The 18,358-nt window shown below is 48.3% G+C and overlaps 1 protein-coding gene across 2 annotated transcripts in view; it reads right to left on the bottom strand.

The window, feature by feature from the left end:
- The window catches only part of ANKRD52 (ankyrin repeat domain 52), a 430,239-nt gene extending 424,449 nt beyond the window's left edge, over positions 1-5,790 (bottom strand). For both annotated transcript variants that reach the window (XM_086963824.1, XM_086963825.1), the window contains exon 1: positions 5,599-5,790. In XM_086963824.1, coding sequence (XP_086819950.1) covers positions 5,599-5,625 — 27 coding nt within the window. In that variant the 5' untranslated portion in view covers positions 5,626-5,790. The remainder of the gene's footprint in view (positions 1-5,598) is intronic.
- Between the last annotated feature and the right edge of the window lie 12,568 nt (positions 5,791-18,358).

Below are 18,358 nucleotides of genomic sequence, written 5' to 3'. Positions count from 1 at the left end.
GGGAGGAGCCTAGCCTGCAGCCGAGATGGCAGCCTAGACTCTCGGCTCCGCCGACCCTTGTGCTTTCCTTCACTATCCTGCTGCATATCCTGTGCCTTAACCCAGCGAGTGAACTCGGGAAGTGATCCTGTTCACGTTGATGTGCTTCCCGGCGCATTCCGAGCGCTACCGGCGGTGAAGCGTCCTTGTTCTCTTCCCGGCCCTTCGAGGAATCGCATCCGGGCCATAGCTTGTTGGGGACGGCCGGACGCGGACACAACAACAGCGGCCGCCGCGGTGGAGGAGGAGCCGATCGGCTGGTATTGAATTGCTGCGCTGGGCTTCTCGCCGCAGCGCTTCCCTCCGCTCGGCGACCCTACGCGCTTGGAAACATTGTACCGGCGGCGCACACATTGTATCCTCACCCGGCTTGGCGGTGGCCTGGACAGCTTCTTTGTTGCTCTGCCCCCGTAACGGACGCCATTTTCAGCATCGGGCACCCAGCGCCTGCAAGTGGAGTCCTCTGCTCGTTTTGGGGGCTAAATGCTCGCTGGCATTACCTCAGTTGGAGCTGCACTACAATCAGTTGCCCTCATGTCTTTGTCCCAGCGGTGCCTCGCAGATCCTCGGCGGAATAGTTGGAAGTCGATGATTGGAAATGGCGACTTGCTTCCAGAAATGCTCTGCGTCCGTTCGCCCTGGGCGGGGGACACTGCTGCATCCTCTATTCCTGATACACCGCTGGGGATCTATGACGTTTTGGGCGCTCTGGAGGCTCTAAGGATTGCCTTTCACGACACTGCCCGAGAATTGGGGAACCGGCTCGACGCAATTTCTCCAGCTGGCCGTGATTGCCTTTCAGTGCTGCACACTACGCCACATCCTCAACCTGTTTACAGTGGATTGTCTACCCAGGTGCATGTGGAGGCGTTGGCTGATCAAGCCTCAAATTCTGCTGCAGTGCTCTCCGTAGTTGATCGGAAGAGGTCTGGCGATAATGATCTTCCGCAATGGCTGGTGCATCGTCCTCGGACGCCATGTTTCCCATCTCCTTTGTGTTCTGGTGGCGTGCCCCTTTGTTCCTTCCTGGATCTGGTGCCCTTGCCTCGGCCTGCTGCTACAGTTGGACTTCTGCTTTGTCTTGATCCCTGATGTACTATCCTTGGGCAAGCAGCAGTGGCTTTTATTGACTTTTGTGGACGACCTTCCAGCCTGTGTGACTCATCCCAAGTGCCTCAACTATCCGTGGCGCCGGCTGGGTTACCGGACTCCATTGACCAACTTGATCGTGAGGAACAGGGCTAGAGACGCTCCTTGTATCGCTTTTGAGTATATGGCTGGGACGGGTGGGTTAAGCGGGATACTGTTTGAATAATCCGTTGATGTTATACCGGTTGCGGGGTCGAGGGGTGGGCGGCCGGGACTATAATTGTTGGCGGTCTCCTTCCTCCACGGTTTTATATATTTTCCTCTTCTTCCTTTTCTTTTTCCCTTCTCTAAGTCTATATTTCGGGACTTGGTTATTGGGCGACAGGCACACTGCTAGGGGGGGGTAGGCCATAGCCTCTGCATGCGTGCTGGGTGGGGGGTTTGGGGTTGGGGGTTTTTGTTGTGTTTCAGTTCTATGGGCCTTATTTTTCTCCTCTTTTTCTTGATTCTCTTCTTTTCCTTTCTTTCCTTTGGGTCAGCTTGGTGGCTGGGTGTAGCGTTGCTCTCTGGTATGCACTTGATTTCTCCACTAACGCTAGTCAGGATGTTTTATGATCATAGGGCGGGTGCTGTCTAGCATGTATTGCAATGTTTTGGTGTATTCCTCGGATGTTTTTCTAACGATGCTGTGCTTACCGCTTAGCTTTCTACTGACCTGCTGAGACCACTGCCCGCCATGCGTTTTTGGTGAAGTGAACGCGTCTGATCCTTCTTACTTAAAACTTTTTAAAATTAACCTCATCCATCCTTTACCCAGTGGTCCCCCTCTTTCTGATATGTGCTGCTCCGAATAATTGCTGCTTTTTGTCTATGGGACTGCTGGGCTGATTTGATTTTGCCTAGTTGTGCTATCTCTTGATTTCGAGGCCGGCCTGAGGGTTGTGGGCCCGTATTTGTAAGCTTATGTTGCACAATAAAGGTTTCCAAAAATTAAAAAAAATAAATAAATAACAAATTCCCCTGCTCCGTTTCCCTAACTGGGGCAGTGTGTTTGCTGTATTCTTTACAAATCAAAGGCCCCTGTATATCCTCAGGAACTCGCTCTATTGTCCACTGGGGCCTAAAGCCAATTAAAGCATTGGTTAAACAAAATTCCTGCTCTGTTTATTCCGAGGTACTCTTTATGTTTTCCATTGTAGGAGACCTCAATTTAAAGGTCTATGATTCTAAAGACTCCTTTGACTTTATCGAGCCTCTAGCAGCCATTTATATATCTCTTGAAGACCAGCTCCCCACCCATACAGCTGGCTAAAAGCTAGATACTATCTTCACTAACAATTACATTATCCCCCCGCTTTGCTCGCATCATGGCGCAGTACCATTCTTCTTTTAACTCAGTCTCATTACAAAGAAATATTGGACTATAAACCAACTGCTCATATTATAAATACAATCAGGAATGCTGCCCCTAATAACTCCAAGAACCCATCTGCCTCTGCAGAACTTTTCAACACTTGGATTAGCATGCAATTGTATGGGGTGCCTTGCATAAGACACGTAAGTCGTACGGAAAAAGACTATCTGGCCCCTTGTATGACAACCTCCGCTTGCTGAAAAGGCAATGCCAAACGCTTGAACACAAGTGGAGATCCCCCTACGAAGACTACTAAATCTTTTTTAAAATCTACCATTGAATCTTGTTAATATGCTATCGGTATAGTCAGTGTAGTTGATAAGATTGAAGCTGCCCTGAATTCTTCCAAAAAAGATATTCGCTGAGGTCCAATCCTCCTGGAGCCTAAAGCCACCAACTACACAATTTCTATGTCTCTGAAAATTTGTAACAACTTAGCCAGCTTTTTTCAAGAGAAGATTGATACAATATATTCCAGTTTTGACACATGCCAGTCAGTATATATACCCTTGGTATTCAATTCAAGCTCTAGTCAATCACTTGTTCGTCTCTGTTAAAAGTTGCACCTGTCATAGTCACCGAGACCAGCATCCTGATTGCTTCTATCAAATCTGGCTCCCCAATAGACGATGCCCTCTTTCAGTCTCTAAAAGTGGTTCTCCCTTTATCTGTACACATCTGACCGCATTAAGTTGTCCATACAGACCACTACAGTGCCTACTGTCTGGAACAAAAGTACCATTATCCCTCGCCTCAAAAAAACAGCCCTTGTGTCCAATACACCAACCAACTTCTGACCCATTTCTCTACTCCCGTACCTAGCAAAAATCAAGGAGAAGTTTATTAACTACCAGTTTTTGGGCTACTTGAAATCCAATGGACTACTCAATCCATCCCAATCAGGGTTCAAACATCCGTACAACACTGAAACTGCTCCACATGTCGTCTCAGATAAGACATCCTCAACAGCAGGGCACAGCTGCCTCATCCTTTTATACCTTCCTTTCAAATGTTGGCATATCATAATAAAGCCTTAAATGGTTTGCATCCTTTTTTGTCAAATAGATACCATTTTGTGTCTTCCCCTCCACATTGCACTGACTGAGCTCTCTGTCTATGCTCAACTATTTTTAATAACCATATGCCCCACCCTGCTGATGTTTGACTTTTTGGTCTGGAAATTTTCTGATACGGATGATACTCAGCCTACTGTGTGTATTTACAATAAAGAGCCAGAAGTACAATCGAGATTCCATGAATGAATGAAGAAGGTGCCTACTTGGATGTTTAACAGCTGTCTTAAGCTACCCGGGAAGGATACTAACATACTTCTTTCTGGCACCAAGTCACTACCTGGTTACAGTTAGTGGCCAGATGAGCTCGTGACAATCTCAGTAACTTCTTCTGTAATAAAAAATGTTAGTGGTCTGATTCTATGATAAACCTCCTTTTCCATCCAGAGATCTAGACTGGCTGCCCCTTGATCTGCCTTGCTATGGTCACTGACAAAGGTTCTACCTTTACTGACATTTCCTGTCTGTAAGACAGTGGTCCAGGCACTTATAACTTTCTGCCACCCTGTATTTTTCCCACCGAAATTTCTCCTAAATCATCTGCAGATAATCCAGAGTGTAACCACTAGTCTTCTCTTTAAAATCCTGTACGATCATTCCGTCTCCAGGCATTTGGCAGCTACCCACTAGTTGCCCATTACGAACCACTCACAATTCAAGTCCTATGTCCGATGTATAGAGCCTTCCACAATTAAGCCCCCAAATACCTGTGCAGCTGAACTTAACTATACACATACACGTTCCTCATGATCTCCAGTGTCACAACAATAAAACTCTTGTGATCCCACAGATTAGGAAAGCTATTCCTGATGGCTGTTCCTTTAACTTTCTGGCTTCAACTCTTCAATGCAACTGCAAAGCTTAATGTCTAAACCAATATTCAGAAATAAATTGAAAACATGAGTTTTCACCAAATATCTGATTTTACCTAACAGTTCCAAATCAGCTAAGCATAGTTCTACTACCGGGATGCCCCATAGTCGGTAATAGAGCGCTCTACAAAACCCAAAGTGAAATAAATAAACCAGATCCACTTCCACTGTGTATAATCCAGGCGACCCTTATTTGCAGTCACTCTTTATCCCTTTAAAAGAACACAATGCTATCTACATCCAAACACTACCATTTGTAACCAGATTAATGACACGTGTACAACTGAAACCTGGCCCTTTATGTGCACCTTGTACCAAAGCTCACCAAGTCTAACTTGGACCAGACCGTTGCCCCCAAGTATCAGGCCCGTCTGGTGACGCGTGTACCAGTGGAACCTTCCTCCCCTAAAAGTCCATGTACCAAGCACTGTGCCGGGAGCTCAAGCCACACCCCCTTCTCCTTAGCACTAGAAGAATCCGTGCACCCTTCACTAGACCCAAGACGTCTTTGCTGACACATGCTTCCCTGGGACACCCTGCACCGGGGCCGCTGCCTCCTCCATAATCAGTACGCGCCCCCCTTATCACCAGGCCCAAGACCCCTGTACATGGCACTATCCACTACTGCCCAGGGACCTTCGCCCCTCCCCCCTCTGTGCGATGCCATACACCCCCTCTGTGCCTCCTGTACCCTTGTGTCCTCGTCGTCATGGGGGCAAACGACGAGGCCCATGCCCGCACGGTGGCCGCTCAGCTGGCGCCTCTCCCCGCTTCTCTATATTTGCCCGGGTTTCACAGTCGCCTTTCCAGTCCGTACAACCCCGCAAAGAATCGGAGCCGGATAGAGATCCTCCTGCACCGGGGAGGAGGCCTGTGGCCCCCGCAGCAAAAGCACCCCTCCCGCGTCCGTTGTTCCCTCCCCTCCTACAATAATGTTCAGTCTACCCCCCTCCCCCTCCGGACTCTGCTCCACAGTCTACTCCGGCCTCCAGTTCAGCTCAAGGCCCCATCTGCCCCCTCGCTTGCCTGGGTCTGCCTCCCACAGACGCAGTAGGCCGCGCTGCATCACCGATCTCGCGTAGTTCTCGCGCGGGCACCGAGCGCGTCCTACCTGGTCAGTGATGCCGAGGATACCCATTTCCCGGGGTGAGTCAGCATGAGGCGCGCGGCACGGGGGGCAGCAAGCCCGGGGGAGGGAGGGACACAGGCCAGCTCCGAGGTCCGCGGGAAGTGCGGGTGCTGTGGGGGGAGGAATGGAATGGGAGCGCCCCCACCGGAGAGCTGGGGAGGCTGCAGGAAGAGCTCGTCCAGCGCCCCCTCTGGAGAGCGAGGGGACTGCAGGGACACAAGCTTCGATAAAGCACAAAACAACAAAATACTTTCCTAGCTTGACAGCCAAAGGTATTATTTCTGAGGTAAAGTACATGTGCTGCAAGACGTGATGCTTCCATGAAAGTTTATGCGCTGTTTTCTGTTTAGTACTACCAGAGAATGACTAGGTCCCCGACTGATGACGAATGGATCAGAAGTAAAATGATAAGTGCGCAACTACAAGTCCTATATTGCGTGGTTTGTTGTTTAAAAACCCAGGACTGGGCGAATGTGTCACTCATAGCACAAAGCCATGTTAGCCAAAAGTAGCTAGTTAGAAAAACAAGGATTTGCAATGCTATAGGTCTCGCATTTACGAAAGTTAGAGCTATTGGCATTGTAAATGACAATGTATTTTATTTATTTGTTGTAGATAAATAAAAGGCATTGTCCATTTACAATAACATAGCTTAAACTCTTGCAAATGCGAGCTCTAAACAATAAAATCCCGATAAGGTGAAATAATAAAAAAAGCTTTTATATATGCGTTGATTTTAAAAACAGATAAATAAAAGGCATTGTCATTTACAATGCCAATAGCTTAAAATTTCGCAAATGCGAGACCTATTGCATTGCAAATGCTTGTTTAACTGGTTTGCAGGCCTGGTCCTCACTCCTCTTGCCGTCAGTTGCAGCTGTCCTTCAATAGTGGACCTGGCTGTGCAGCCTCTGCAGCAGTGCGAGAGTTAACTGAGATTCAGAATCTGGCCAGCAGCCTCCTTTGATTATGAACCTTCTTAAAAACCTACCACGTAGATTCCTTAGAGGCAAGCACCCCAGCCAACAGGCGCTGCCCACAGCAGGTGTAGCTTCAAATGATCCTGGCTCAAGTCAGGAAAGCTTGCTTTGGCAGTTCTTAGAAGTAGATCCTGTGGGACAGAGATTCAGTCAGATAGGGGGTGCAACTTTTACAGAGCCCTTCTAATATACATTAAGGGTTATTCTTGCCCAGGCAGGAGGCAACTCTTCATTCTTCTTCTCCAGGCAGGTTCTTAAGTCAAGTAGACCATACCAATGCTTTTAAAAGGGATATCGGAATTGACAAAGCTAGGGGCCCACAGTAAAACTCTAATTAGTTCCCACACTCAACACCACCTTTTTAACTACAGTAAGATGTGTTTTATGTTCATGAAAAGTAACTTGTAACACTTGTAATTTATTTGTAGCACAAATATAACATGGTTGCACCTCTAGTAAGTGAGGCAAAGCTCTCTCTGGCCCCAAGGTCTCCCCACACCTCCAACCAGTACCCAGTTAAACCCAGTCCACCGCAAGGCCATTTCACCCCCTTCTGGTAGTGCCACAGAGCACCATCAGGACAAATCAGACGTGCCAGAGTCTGGAGTGGATCGTGTTGTGAAAAGACTTCAGTGACACCAGAGCTACTCATGGGCAAATGTCAGGGCAGGAGCCCACGCTGTTTGCTCCCAGGCATTTCATGGGATTGTGTGGGATCCCTTTGATACTTTGAGCTGGGAGGTGATCGCCTGTGAGGTGCCGCTGCACCAGCCCCAAGGTGTGAGTATCCCATGAATTCATGCCAGCTGTCTTGGCACACACAATTCTATAACTGCCACCAAAAGTGAACAAGGTCAGTAAAATCTGGATCGTATATATGTTTGCAGGCCAAGCTACCCGTCACTAATATGGCATATCTCTGTGGTGTTCTCTGGCGTTTTCCTCATAGATTAGAGCCCGAGTGGGTTGAGTGGTGATGTATTTTTTAGCAATAAGGGAGTACGCTCTAGTGCCCTGGAAGTATGGAAGGCTACAGTAACAGAAGATACTTCAGTTGTGACTTCACTACACTAAACATCGATGATAGTCACTGAATTCCTAAATCATTTCTCACTTGTCTTATTAATGCCTCTCTCTTCTTATATATTTATTCGACTATTATTAGTAGTCCCATGAACTGCTACGTTTCTCAAATCCGCCTTTAATGGTTCCTGTAGGAAGGTACCTCCTGACTATGGTTGCCCCCAACTTTTTGCCCTGTTTTAGCTGGTTTTTGACATAGTCGACCTGGGGCCCTGCCAATCAGGACCCCAGGCCTACTGCTCTCTCTGTAAAATGGATTCCATGTACCTTAGGTACATTTCCAATTGGTACTGGGCCACCTTATCAGACCCTGTAACTCAGGGCATAGGTGTACCCAGGACTGCCAGGGGCTGCAGCATGTATTATGCCACCCCAGGCTGGCCTCCTAAATTTGACACAACTGGCTGCATGACAGCTGGGGCAAAGTCGTGTAATCACCCTTTGCTGTAGATATAGTATACCTATATCTAACCCTAAAAATGGACACACAGATTCCTATCAGTCACTCCTATGGCAGGCCTTGACAATCCTGAAGGCAGAGTGCTTGGAATCGTGTGAGATGGTGCTCTGGCATGAGCTGAGCCTATCTGCAGCTTGCGGAACCAAGTCCTAATAGCTGTTCCATGATATCGCATACCATATACTCTTAAGTGCATTATAATCCTCCCGGTTAAATGCTATCTTTGGTATTGCTTTATCAAAACATGTCGAGTAAGGTGTCATACGAATTGGAATACTAACCCCTCGCCCATTCTGGCGACGGGGTTAGCATTCCACCCTTCTAGAGGGACACGACATGTATGTAACTGTGAACCCCGGTTAAAGTTAAACGAAGCCTCAGCTCCACAAAATGGATGCTGCCACCACAGACACAAGTCTGACCCCCTGCAGCTGGGAGTCCTTCCAGCGAGGGGAGCCTGGACAAAGGGTTTCCTGTCAGGGGCGGTGCTAGCACCGTCCCAGACATGGTTTTGTGTATCCTGGGTAGGCAGGGCTTTACAGGAAGGTGACTGCTGAGTGGCACCCCGGTGCTCACTACGCATAGGCCAGTCTGAACCAGTTCCAGGGGCACACCAGCCCCTGGCCTGGGGAAGTCCGGCATGGCAGAGGGGTGTAACCACCCCCCTCCTAGTCCCACCCATAGGCAGGACCTAGTCACCGGGTCAGCCCCCTTTTTTAGTATAAAGATGGGAGCGGGCCCCCTGTTCAGATTAGATCATCTTTGGAATCAAGACACGACTTTCTTCGAAAGGACTTCAAGATTTCTTCTTCAAGATTCTCCCTTGTGGCTAAGGAGTAGTCACCCTGCATCAAGCGGGCACCATCCTAAGAACACTGCGGTCTGCTGCAAGTCCTTCATCACGAATCCAACGACCCAGCTCGACGAGACCCGGCTTCCCTGGCACCTCTGACCTCTACTCACCTCTACAGCAAAGCTGAGAACCGTGAGTGCGACAAGACCTCGAGGGACCGACGATCGCCAAGACTGCACGACTTCTTTGTAACAAGCCCACCGAGTCTTCCACTGGTGAGTGCCTTGGGGTCCGAGAAGCCCCAACCCTGAGCAGCTCCAGCACCGAAGATCAGCCCTCCAGCATCTCCACGATCTGCGTGGGGCCCTTCTGCTTTTGCGTGCTCACCGCGCTGTGTGGCTACTAGCCGGCTGGCTTGTGGCCTTCTTCACGACGCCCGACGACATCACTGCTGCTGGTCTGGTTGCTCCAGACTGGCCCTTGCTTCCTTCTTCAAGAGAGGCCTCCTGGTCCACTCCAGACGCCATTTTAGGTCCACCGCGTGGGCTTGAATTTGCCAAGGCTTTGTTGCCCAATCCTGGGACCAGCGACGCCGACAGCTTCAATCTTCGTGGGACAGCTCGCTCCTCCTTCCTGGTCGCCGACAACGCCTCCTGGTCCGTGAGATCTTCGAGCACAGCGTCACCCACTCGCCTAGTCGAGGTGGCTACCATCCAGTGCCCTCCTGGTGACCACTGACTACTGGCTAGTAGTCTCAAACTTGGTCCCCTCTGCTTTCAGGTGTCATCTTCCATCGATCCAGGCTTGGATCCACCGAACTTTCTTCACTGGTCGCCTGCCAGCAACTTCTTTCTTCCAGGCTCCTGGTCCGTCTACGAGGATTCCCGACGTCTTTTGAGTCCTATGCAGCTGCAGCCCCTGGGCTAGGTAACTTCGGCATTTCGGTGCCCCAGCATAGCCTCACTATCCAAGGGTCAGAATCCACTTTCGTTTTCCTTCTACCAGGTCGGGTTCGCCCGAGAACACTAACTTTGCAATTTCTAGCTACCATAGACTTTGTCCCGCATCCCGCATGAGAGTGCACACTCTGCACCCGAGTCCCCTAGGCCTCCTATTAGTAATCTGAAGGTTCAGTAGTCAAGTCCTAGCGATTCCAAAGCCTATTAGTACTGTACTTACCTGCTAGTAATTTCGCATTCCACTTTCTGAGTATATGGTTTTCCGTGCCCCTCGGGCATTTGTATATACTGTGCTAACTTAAGTATTTTCATAAGAGTTTTGTTTTGTGCTTAGTACCCTGTCCTCATAAAGAGTACAGGGCTGTTGTGATTCTTAATAAATAACTGTTTATTTTCATAACACTTGTGTGGTGTCCTTTCACTTGGTGTTCAAGGGGTATATGTGTGGTATAACAGCTGGCTTAACACGCCCTCTCGAGTCTTTAGCCTTAGACTGCTCGTATCCATGCTACTAGGATAGCTGGTCTATAAGGTTGACTTACAACCAATCATCAATAAGGGTTGCTGGACTGATACATAGTGTTCACTAGAATAGTGACCACTGCATATCAGGCCACCTTCTCACATTGGTGAGCAGCGGTTGGGATTTGAGCTTGCTGTTGTTTTACCACACGTATCCTAAGAATATCTTGTTGAAAGATCACATAAGTACTGTTAGGTACATATAACTTAGCTTAGAATACTCTGAGTTCTACTGAACCAGCTGTTGCAGCTCCTCAAGGCTTAGCACACCTTGGCTGCAACTCTTAGCAAGGGATCAGTAGGCAAACACATAGTGTAGGTAGGTGCATCACTTACACCACACTAGAATCAGCATGTCAGACAAAGGAGGAAACTCTGAGTATCCCCTTGTGTCAGTGGACCCTCCACAGGTCACTTCTAAATATGCTGCTCTTAGCTTCCATGAGATGAGACAGGTGTGTACCCTCAGGAAGCTAAGACAGGGGTCTAACCCCACAACTTCCTTTCTGATTGGTCTCTTAGAGGCTTATGATACCAGTAGGGCTGGTAACCCAGACCCTTCTAATCCAGATGGGAGTTTGCCCTCCTTACAGGGACCCTTTGATAGCACTGACCATCCCCTCCAGGAAGCAGATGATGCTGAGGATGAGGATGAGGATCAGTTGTCAGGGGATGAGGCAGATAAGGGACAGGTAGAAGTCAGTAGACTAACCAGGTCCAACTTAAGCAGACATGAGCTTGGTACTGGGGGACCCCTGGGCCCACTCTCAGGTCAGCTTAACATTGGGAATGGACGAGTTAGGTCTCTATCAAGAGGCTCTAACAGATCCCTTCGAACCAATGGCTCTCTCAACTCTTCTCACAGAGGGATGTCTTCCCCTAAGAGGAGAGTGTATGAAGCTGAAGAAAGGGCAGTCAAACTGAGGATTGAAAGGGAAGAACTTGCCCTGGCCAAAGAGAGACTTGCCCTTGCTAGAGAGCAAGAATTATGTGGGCTACAGCCCACTGTGGCAGCAATAAACCTAGCAATAGGGAAAGGAGTTTTGATACAAAGCACCTGAATATGATAGTGCCCCCCTTTAAACAAGGGGATGACATCCACAAATGGATTACTGCTTTGGAGAGGGCCTGCACTGTGCAGGGTGTTCCCCAAAGTCAGTGGGCAGCTATCTTGTGGCTCCCCTTTGATGGTAAAGGTAGAGATAAGCTCCTCACTACAAGAGTGGAGGATGCTAACAATTACCAAATCTTGAAGAATACACTGGTTGATGGGTTTGGTTTAACCACTGAACAATACAGGATGCTGTTCAGAGACACCCAGAAAACTCAGTCTCAAGATTGGTCTGACTTTGTTGATTGTGCCACTAAGGCTTTTGAAGGCTGGCTACTGGGTAGTAAGGTTACTGATTTTAAAGGATTGTACAATCTAATTATGAGGGAGCAAATCTTAAATAATTGTCAGAACCAGTTATTACACCAGCACCTGGTAGACTCTGATCTGACCTCTCCACAGTAATTGGGTAAGAGGGCAGACAAATGGGTCAGAACCAGGGTTAGGCCTATAAACCAGGGTGGTGACCAGAAAAAGGAATCAACCAAGCCTCAAGAGAAGGGTGGGGATAAATCCACAGAGAAGACTTCCCAAGGGCCCCAAAACTCCAACAAGGGTGGTGGGCCCCAGAACACTCCTTCAGAACAGAAGAAACCTTATTGCCATACCTGTAAACAGGTGGGCCATTACAAAAGTGATGCCAGTTGCCCTAAAAATGGCAGTAAGGGAAATATACCCCCAGGTAATACTCCTAAACCTCCTGTTACCACTAGTGGTAATCCCCCAGGTGGTGGTAGTGCCCCCAAGAATGTGGTGGGCATTACTTTGGGCCATCAGCAGGACTATGGCCTAGCCAGGTTCCCTGACCACACTCTTGTCTGTGAGACTGGCATGGGGTTTGCCAACTTCACTACTGGACCCCACCTTTTGGGGAAGAATAGACAAGAGGTTTTAGTGAATGGTCAGAAAGTTGAGGCATTCAGAGACACAGGGGCCAGCATCACCATGGTGATTGACCATCTGGTCCCCTCTGCTCAACTGACCCCTGGTTTTACTTATCTGGTGACAGACATTCATGGAGTGAAGAGAAGGCATCCCATGGCAGTAGTCAAGCTCAGCTGGGGTAATGTCACAGGGCCCATGAGAGTGGCAGTGACAGATAACCTACCTGTAGATTGCTTACTGGGGAACGACCTGGAACTCTCAGCATGGGCTGAGGTGGAGCAAGAAACTCACTCCAGAATGATAGGCCTATCCAGACAGATTAGTGGGGCAGTAATAGCTACAGCCCCAGTCCAAGCACCATTCCTCCCTGAAAAGGTTGGAAAAGCAGTGGTAGCCACTGCCCAGGCCCAGACAGACTTCCCTGAACAGGATAGGAAGGCTGTGACAGTCACAGCCCAAACACAGACTGAGTGCCCTCCTGAAAAGGTTGGCAAGGTTGAAATGGTCTCAGCCTCTACTCAAACAGATAGTGAGGTTGTGAAGCCTGAAACAATGGATCACTCCACTCAAACAGAGAGCATTGAGGAGGAAGAAGAGTCTTCCCCCTCCCAGACACTAGGTGAGAGCCAGCCTCCTCAGGTAACTGACTCTACCCCTGTTGAAGGAACTGCCCCAGAGGTAGTCAAGAATCCCTACACTGAAGGCCATTATTGTCCAAAGTGGCCCAGACCAAAGGCAGGGTTGTTTAATAAAATGGGGATTTACAGAGCTACCCAGGGGCCCAATGTGAGCTCAGGGGCCCCAAGCGAGATCAGGGGCCTTCACCCGCGCGCCCAGGCTTTAAACATCTGTTTTTTGCACGACCTACCTGGAGAAGTCAACCCAAAATTAGAAAAGTGAACCTACCTGCACCCGATTACAAACAGCTACTGTACAAAACTACACTGGTGGCTTCACAGCGCCTGTGGTGTCGATGAAATGTTGGCACCTGCCAGTGCGTGCTCTTTTCACCTTGTGCTTTATGGGGGAAGAAATGGGGGTGTACTTTTATACATCTGTTTCACGCCAGCATATTTGCTGGTAGCTCTGGACGATGATGAAAGCAGACCCCAGGACACGGCAGACTACTGACGGCCGCGTCATACACTACATGGGGCCAGGGTGCAGTCCCATGTGCAGAAACTGCCCGTACAGCGCACGCTATTGATGGAGACGGAAACTAAAACATGGTGTTGATTTCTATGAATGAGTGAATCCCACCACGGGGCTCCTCATTAACAAGTGTTAGACAGACAGGCAGCCTCGGTGCTGCCAAGCGGCACACTGCCAGCGGCCACTCATTCACCCACAGCAGCCCGCCCCCCTGGGGCTCCTAGGCCCATACGTACCCCGGTGAATCCCAGAATGCACTGCTGCTGGCCCCAGAGATCTGACGTACCTCACAACTATTAACTGACCCGGGACAGGAGTTTGAACCTGTCAGGAAACATATCGTGGCGGCAGTTGATAATTCTGGAGGGTTTAGGCATTCTCGATTTCCGGTCAAACCCAGGACTGTAAATATTTGGCATTATCTAAAACAGTAATTGTCTTTCCGAAGATGGCCGCTGAAGTCGCCAGGGAGCTGAGAGAAGTTGTGGGACTAAGCGGTATAGTTAATGTGGGGAGCGCGAGCCTGGCGAGCTGCGCACTTCAATTTGAATTGTTATCTGAGCAGAAGTCAGTACCCGTTCCTCCGCGCTTATATTCCTAGCGGGAAGAAACGGAATTCGTAGTTTAGGTTTAGTGTACATTCTGAGGTACGAGTAGTCTTGTACTATGTAGCGGAGAGAGACGTTAGAATCAGTAGGTTATTTCCCGGGTTCATTCTGAGGTAACGGCAACTCGCACTCACTCAGAGACCAACTTCCCAGAGACTTTCAGAAGCAGTTGCTAGCCAGCTTATAATCTGAATTCCAGTCAGGAGCAGCAAAATTCTTTCTGCCATGAACTTGGAGCACTCGTCATTAAAGAAAGCAGCAGGCTCTGAAGGCAGGTTTCAGAGACTTCCGTGACAGAATTTGGTTTCCTCGAGCCTGTGCAGAGATCTACGTCAGCGCCAGCTGTCAGGAGGATTTGTTGACTATTCAGTAACTTTAAGTACAGTAAGACTCCTGCTTCTGCGTGTAATGTACAGTTGGCTGTTTGGCTAATCCTCCCTTCATTGCGCTTCACTTTGCTTTCCCTTTTCCCATCTTACCTTCCTATATCCTTTTTACGCGCTACGGATGGACAAAGCCGACTCAACTTGTAAATAGTTCTAGTAGAGTGTACAGCCTAGAACAGAACTGATAATTATAGGCTTATCCTGGAGGTTCAGCAGATAGAATCTCCAAACACCTTACATCTCAAATATACAGAAGAGAGGCGAAGACTCTGCAGTTAGCTGGTAGGATAAGAGCTATATAGTGTATTGATTGCTTAGTGATTCAGTGTGTAGTGTTCTCAAAACCCCCCACCCCTTTATGTGCATTAGACACCCACAAGAAGTCAGAAGAAGCTGTAGAAGATTCCAGAACCTGACCTGGGTGCCATCAACAGAGTGTCTCTTCTTTCTCACTCCACTTCCCCCTTCCCCCCCCCTTGCTGGTCTAGTAGATTAATTCGCTGCGACACCAGTGAGTGGGAGTTTGGGCCTAGCAGCAGGTCTGTCTCCTTGAAGCATCTGGAGCCTTTGACAGAACCCTTGCAAATTCAACTAGCATTTAATGTGTCTGAGGCCCATTTGAGCAATATTAAACGGTGTAATAACAGCTATTGCTTACAACGCTTTGAAACAGAAGTGAGGCACTATATAACAAGGCCACGCTGAGTCGCCAGGGCAAAATCAGCACTTGCACTGACTTGCCTTTGAAAAAAACGTATTTTGTGTTACCTTACCAATTACAAAACAGGTACTGTTTGTTGTGAAAATTAAATAGCCGATTGGACATCGCTCAAGGCAAATGCCGGCTGTGCACTAATTAATGTTTGATCCGTATTTTAAACTACATTTAGTGCACATTGCTCTGCACGTGCTGCTGTTGGGGCAAATCTGCAGTGCTCCTGAGCAAAGGGTATGTATGGTCCATGGCCCAGTCACTCTTCGCTAGTATAGAGACTACGCTTGCGGCACTGGTTGAGAGTACCAATACATACGTAGCTGCACTATATGTGCATGTGAGAGGATTTTTCCATTCCGGCACGATGCTAAATGGCGCACGAGAGAGGATATGTAGGCAGGATGGCGGCCATGCGTTACTGCTCGCCTTTGGGATCCGTCTCACAGAAGCTCTGCGGCATAGCTGAGTAAAACCACATCCGAGAGGCCCTGAGTAGGTCTCCCACGCTGGTCAGCACCTCGTCATAGACTTCATAATCGTTCCAAGCCGTACTATCATTAGCGCCTAGAGTTCATTCACTTGTCACCATAAGCTATATAAACTGTCATTTTAAGCTACACCACCAACAACAACCCCCAACAAATAAAGTTGCACTCAGTCTGGTCTATGCTCTCTGTTTACTCTTCTCGTGTAACATGTCCCATATGCTTTGTAAATAAAGTATAGTGCATGGAGCATTCTGAAGCAGCCGTGTGCATTTGGAGCTATATAAGACAAAATACGTGCTGCTATCAATAACAGTAATACAGCTTATTCCAAATAGTGCTTCATATCGGACCTGTTGCCGCTTCTGTGTGCTGCGAACACGGCAGGTGTCCATACAGTTAAACGCATGTTTTAGTAAAGATGTTCTAACTAAATGTTTTAAGTACTATATTATACTAATTGTTGATCTCAGTAGAGGTCTTAATAAAATGAAATGTTTAAAAAATAAAAATACAATTTACAACGACACTGGGTGCATGTGCTTGAAAATCCTACCATACAGCGGGTTTTACCCAAAAAGCTAGGGACTGTCCGAAGGGTGTCCAACAGTCGCAAGGACAACCTACGGTCCAAGGTGAGAGCGCAAAGCGAGACAAATGGTGAACAGCAGTGGTAAGGGATAGCGGGGAATCAATACAGAAAGGGATCAATACAGAAAGGCACCTGGGTGGAGAGCAGATATAAAGGCAAGAAGAAGCAGGTGCAGAATGGGATTATCAAAAACAGTGGTAAGGGGAGCAGGGTGAGCGGAAAAAGGCGAACAGCGCTGTGAGGAGATTGTAAAGGTCAGACGCGGAGTGGAGGATGTTTTGAACAAGGGTGTGGAGGTTAAAGAGGCTAAATGAACAAAGAAAAGGGCGACGGAGTAGGAACGCATGTGCATTGGGCAGAAACGTAAAGTTTATTTGGGCATACGGCATCGGGACATCCCCGCCCTGCTACTGTTAACCTTCAGGCTCTTGCCGGCCCCCGCCATACGTCCCTGCATCTCGTTTCCTATGACTCAGGAACCGGAGATCTGACAGCAGCACAGTGAACCATTTAAGAGCACTGCCGACAGATCGCCTTACTGTACCGGAACTACTGCTGTCGCCATATTGGTATTCTGTTACTGCTCGTACTCTTGAAGCTACTGGAAGTGCGAAGCCGAAGTAAAGTAGCCCCATATACGGTTGAATGTAAGGCTCCCCCGTCCGTGGGAGGCGACTTGGGGTTTTCTTGTTCGTAGTACTCCCATGAGTCGCCCCCCTTAAAATGGCTTCAGACATCATTTGAGTGTCAAAGTCTTCTGCTGCCGTTTCCTGCGCCGGCCCAAACTAAATCGATCAAATACAACTTCTCCCATTGAGACTTTCGCCCACCTACCTTGAAACGGGCTTCACGGTGACTGCAGCATATGGTCGCGATGGACGGGGCACCAGGACTGACACAACCTTTGCCTTAGCTACGACCCGCACATTGCTGTGGCCCCCTACCTCTCACACAGGTTTTAGAATTGTTATTTCCTCACGTAGCCTGACAGTCATTTAACAACAAGCGCTCACCAGGCAGCAACGGTTTATTTTTGCATCTCGCTTTCACTTAAAGTGAAAGCGAGATGCAAAAATAAACTCTCGGCGGAGCTTGTTTTTATGGGGCCATGTGTTTGTTTGAAACACATGGCCCCATATAGAGAACAAACCTTTCACGATGGGAGAAAGTCAGATGAGCCCTTCCAAGTGGGCTGTCTCAAAAAGAGAAAAATATACGTCACGAAGTGCTCTTTCCTAATGCCTGGCCACCGTTTAGCATAAACGGTGATGCCAGCCAATGGGAAAGAGGGGCGGGGCTTAAAGTCCGATACTGACGCTGACCAAAAAAACATAAAATCTCACCAGCGAGAATGCGCATGTGCGCAGCCCACGCAGGCTCGACCTAAAAATTAACTAAAGGACCTGCCTGGATGGTACTACGGGTGTGGATGGTTCTATAAGCTTTGTTTAAGGCTTAGAATAAAGTCATACAGAAGTTTTAATTACAATACAGAGGTTTTACACTAACAATGAAACAATGCAAGAAAACCCCCTTTGTGCATTTTATGGCATCAGAAAATAATATTTTTCAACCAGTTATTAGAGCTAATACGGCAACTGGTTGACGGTGACACCTCTGCAATCCTCCTCCATAGGGGAGACGTTTAGGACCAAACGTTAACCACATGCGTGCGAGCGGAATTCTGCTCGCATGCTCAGATTTTCATAATCCCATTATTCATGACGAGCTGGGCTCAGCATCAGCGTGCGAGGAGGCTACGCCATGACGAGCCCAGCTCGTCATGAGCCTGGAAGGGGTTAAACAGAGTAACCAGAATGGGGTGATACCCCACGTAACGTAAACCTTGAATAATAACCTTTGTAAATTCATATTGGTTGTGCTCAAAACCTGTTCTAGCTGTAGGTGCAAATGGTAACTGAGTGGAGTCCCACAACAAACATCTCGAAGCACAAACACTAAATTCCGGGATCAAATTAAGGAAAATGACCCAAATTATTTGCACAATAGC

Source organism: Lissotriton vulgaris, chromosome 1_1 (genome assembly GCF_964263255.1).
Source record: "Lissotriton vulgaris chromosome 1_1, aLisVul1.2, whole genome shotgun sequence".
NCBI lineage: Eukaryota > Metazoa > Chordata > Amphibia > Caudata > Salamandridae > Lissotriton > Lissotriton vulgaris.
Note: the sequence above shows the minus strand (reverse complement) of the source record. Positions and strands in the feature narration are given on the sequence as shown.